The 4,414-nt window shown below is 47.3% G+C and overlaps 1 protein-coding gene across 1 annotated transcript in view; it reads left to right on the top strand.

The window, feature by feature from the left end:
* The window catches only part of ACSBG2 (acyl-CoA synthetase bubblegum family member 2), a 67,118-nt gene that overhangs the window by 53,429 nt on the left and 9,275 nt on the right, over nucleotides 1-4,414 (top strand). The window contains 3 exon segments of the mRNA XM_012810141.2: nucleotides 3,329-3,409; nucleotides 3,587-3,736; nucleotides 3,852-4,028. Coding sequence (XP_012665595.2) covers nucleotides 3,329-3,409; nucleotides 3,587-3,736; nucleotides 3,852-4,028 — 408 coding nt within the window.

The following is a 4,414-nucleotide window of genomic DNA, read 5'->3' on the forward strand; positions in this document are numbered from 1 at the left end:
GTGGGAACACAGGCGCCCGCCACAACGCCTGGCCATTTTTTGGTTGCAGCCATCATTGTTGTTTTGGCGGGCCCGGGCTGGGGGTTCAAACCCACCACTTTAGGTGTATGTGGCTGGCGCCTTAGCCGCTTGAGCCACAGGCACCGAGCCATCAACCTCAAACTCTTAAGCTCAGGTGATCCTCCTGCCTCAGTCTCCCAAGTAGCTGGGACTGCAGGCACCCACCACAATGCCCAGCTAGTTTTTCTTCTTTTAGTAGAGATAGGGTCTCACTCTTGCTCAAGGTGGCCTCAAACTTCTGAGCTCAAGGGATCCTCCTGCCTCGGCCTCCCAGAGCACTAGAATCACAGGCATGAGCCACCACTCCTGGGCAGCTTAAATGCCTTCTTGCCAGTAGGAATTTTCTAGACCACCTTCTATGAAAGTGCTGCCTTCAGACTTCCTCCCCAAGCCATCTCTATTCCTTTCTGTCACACTGAACTATATACTGGTGGATTCTAACACTGTCTTATTCATTTTCAATTATTGTCTGTTGAGCTTCCCCTTCTCCCAAGGACATAAATGCCACGAAGGCAGCAAGTATTCTCTGAACTCTCACTGCTGGGTTCCCAGCACCTAGAATGGAGCCTGGCGCACAGTACACAGTTGGTGAGTGTATGAATAAGTGCCATATGCCACTGTCAGCGCCAGCCAAGAATGCCCTAGGGTGTCACAGAATCATTTTAAATTTTTTTTTTTTTGAGGCAGGGTCTCACTCTGTCCCCCAGACTAGAGTGTGGTGGCATCACCATAGCTCACTGCAGCCTCAAACTCCTGGGCTGGAGTAAACCTTCTGCCTTAGCCCCCTGGGTAGATGGGACTACAGGCACCTGCCAGTATCCCTGGCTAATTTTTCTATTTTTTTAGTAGAGATAGGTCTCACTCTTGCTCAAGCCTCAGCCTTCCAAGTAGCTGGGACTACAGATGCCTGCCACAACGCCTGGCTATTTTTTGTTGCAGTTGTCATTGTTGTTTAGCTGACCCAGACCGGGTTCAAACCCACCACCCCTGGGATATGTGGCTGGTGCTGTATACCACTGTGCTACGGGCCCCAAGCCAAGAATCACATTTTTGAAACATTTTTTTGGTCACTATTTCCCTAAGAAAACTCTGAACAGTAATGTAAAATCTCCCTAATTTTTACATGTGGACAACTAAATTGAAAAACAGTTGAGCTGGGTAAGAGACATGGACAGAACCTTCCCTGAAGAAGACAGATGAATGACTAATATATGAAAAAGTGCTCATTGGCCCTAATCATGAGAGACATGCAAATCAAAACCACCCTGAGATATCACCTAACCCCAGTGAGAATAGCCCACATCGCAAAGTCCCCAAGCTGGAGATGCTGGCACAGATGTGGAGAGAAGGAAACACTTTTACACAGTTGGTGGAATGCAAACTAATGCAGGCTCTTTGGAAAGAAGTATGGAGAATCCTCAAGGAGCTAAAAATAAATCTTCCATTTGATCCTACAATCCCATTACTAGGCATCTACCTAGAAGAAAAAGAAATCATTTTATCGTAAGGACATATGCACAAGGTTGTTTATTACAGCTCAAATTACAATCACTAAGATGTGGAAACAATCTAAACGCCCATCAACCAAGGAATGTATTAATAAACTGTGGTATATGTAAACCATGGAATACTATTAAGTCATAAAAAAGATGGAGACCTTACATTTTTTGTATTAATCTGGATGTAAAATATCATAAAAATGGAAAATCAAGTATCTGATATACTCAATACTAATATGAAGCCAGTAGATGATCTAATTCATGCCCACACAAGAGAAAAACTCAAGTCAATTCAAGTTGGGGGAGGGGAAGGAGGAAGGGAGAAGAAGGAAGGAGGGGAGGGGTTGGTGTGCTCACACTTAATAGGTACAATGTAAAGGTGTATGGCACACCTCCTGGGAGTGGGATACAGCTACAACAGGGCCTCTACCTAAAAAATGCAAATATTGTAACCTAATTGTTTGTACACTCACATTAATCTGAAATTAAAAAAAAATAATTAGGGAACAAACAGCAAAAAGACAACCTAATTTAAAAATAGGCAAAGGTTAAAAAAAAAATAGACAAAGGTCCAGGCATAGTGGCTCACTCCTATAATCCCAACACTCTGGGAGGCCAAGGTAGGGGGATTGCTTGTGCTCAAGAGTTCAAAACTAACCTGAACAAGAGTGAGACCCTGTCTCTGTAAATATCTGGGCATTGTGGCAGGCTGTTATAGTCCCAGCTACTTGGGAAGCTAACGCAAGAGGATCACTTGAGCCCTGGAGTTTGAGGTTGCTGTGAGCTATGACATGACAGCACTCTACTGAGGGTGACAAAGTAAGAATCTTTCTCAAAAAAAAAAAAAATGCATAAAGGGCTTGAACGGACATTTCTCCGAAGAAAATATGCAATGGCCAAAAAGAACATGAAAAGATGTCCAGCATCACTATTCATCAGGAAAATGGGACACAGCAGTAACATTGCTAGGTATCTACCCAAGAGAATTAAAACAGGTGTTCAAACAAAAACCTCAGACAAGCCAGGTGCAGTGGCTCACGCCTGTAACCCCAGGATTCTGGGAGGCCGAAGAGGGTGGATTGCCTGAGCTCAGGAGTTTGAAACCAGCCTGAGGCAGAGCAAGATCCCCTCTCTAAAATTAGCTGGGTGTTGTAGTGGGAGCCTGTAGTCCCAGCTACTTGGGAGGCTGAGGCAAGAGAATCACTTAAGCTCAAGAGTTTGAGGTTGCTGTGGACTGTGATGCCATGACATTCTACTGAGGGTGACAAAGTGAGATTCTGTCTTTAAAAAAAGAAAGAATGAAAGAAAAGAAAACAAAGAAACATTGTACACAAATATTTATGGCAGCATTAACATGCTTGCCATTAAGTGGAAACAACCCAGATGTCCTTCAATGGGTGAGTGGGTAAGCGGAATGCAGTCTGCACATGCAACAGGATATTCTTCAGGTGTACGGAGGAGCGAAGCTCTGATGACAGGCCACAGCAGCCACAGCACAGGTGAAGCTTGCTCAGTGAAATAACTAGACACAAAAGGCCACAGATTGTGATCCTTCTAATATGAAATCACCAAATCCACGCAAAAGAAAGCAGAGATCAGTGGTTACCAGGGCCTAGCGAAGGGAATTGACTGCTAATGGGTAGAGGGCTTCCATTTAGGGCGATGGAATGTTCTGAAAATAGTGGCGATGGTTGTGGGCTTGGGTGTCACCTGCCTTCGTGTCCATGGGCCTTGAGGCTGTGCATGGCTGAGCAGCTGATGCCCTGCAGATCCAGGGCTCCCTGAAGCATCTCAAAGCCATTGTCCAGTACAAGGAGGTAATCCAGACGGAGCAGACAAACCTGTATTCGGTGAGTCTGGCCAGAGAGAGGATGGTGGGGGAGCGGGGCAAGGCCATGGTGTGCTTTGGGGCAAGTTCTATGCTGGGGGATGCCAAGAGCTCCATGAGCCCCTGGCCTAGAGCTGAGAACACTGGATTGAGGGGAATCCGGGGAGCTTTCCTAGGACTTCTCTCTTTCCTGGAGCAGTGGCAAAGTTTCCTGGACCTCGCAGAGGGTGTCTCGGACTACAGGCTGGACCAGGTCATTGACTCACAAAAGCCCAATCAGTGCTGTACCTTGGTCTTCAGCCTGTCAGCCACAGGCCCCCCCAAAGCTGTGATGTTAAGCCACGACAATGTGAGTGTCCTACCCAGAGAAGGCTGGGTCCCCAACTCTGTCCCGAGCCAGCCACACAGGTATTTCTGGGGTCTGAGAATGAGGGGGCCTGTGGGACTGGTTTACTGTCTTTCAGATCACCTGGACCACAGAAGCCACTGTCCAGAGCCTTTGTTATAAGTGCCCCCCAGAAGGGCAAGAAGTCCTGGTGAACTACCTCCCACTCGCCTACATGGGGGCCCAAATCTTTGACATGTGGGTCACCATTGAGGTGGCTGGGGCACTCTACTTTGCTCAGCCAGACGGTGTGAAGGTGAGTGGAGCTCCCTGACCCCCACCGGGTGACAAAAGCAGTGTATGAAGGGCTGTCCTGAGTGGAAGTCTCAGTACACACTGGCCCAAACATGCCTGTGGTTCTCAGTTTCCCCACCCAAGAAAGGAAAGAGGTGGAGTGGATAAGAGCTAGTTTTGGAGTAGACGAGGGTGAGAGCTAGTGTTGGAGTAGATGAGGATGAGAGTGACTGTTGGAGTGTAAGAGAGCTGGTGTTGGAGTGATGAGGATGAGAGTTAGACTTGCGGTGGATGAGAGACCTACTATAGGGGTAGATGAGAGCTAGTGTTGGAGTGAGTGAGGGCTAGTGTTGGACAGGATGAGAGCTAGAGGTGGAGTGGATGATACTTAGTGTTGGTGTGGATGAG

The sequence above is a fragment of the Otolemur garnettii genome, unplaced genomic scaffold (assembly GCF_000181295.1).
Source record: "Otolemur garnettii isolate 467f Iridium unplaced genomic scaffold, OtoGar3 scaffold00127, whole genome shotgun sequence".
Classification (NCBI taxonomy): Eukaryota; Metazoa; Chordata; class Mammalia; order Primates; family Galagidae; genus Otolemur; species Otolemur garnettii.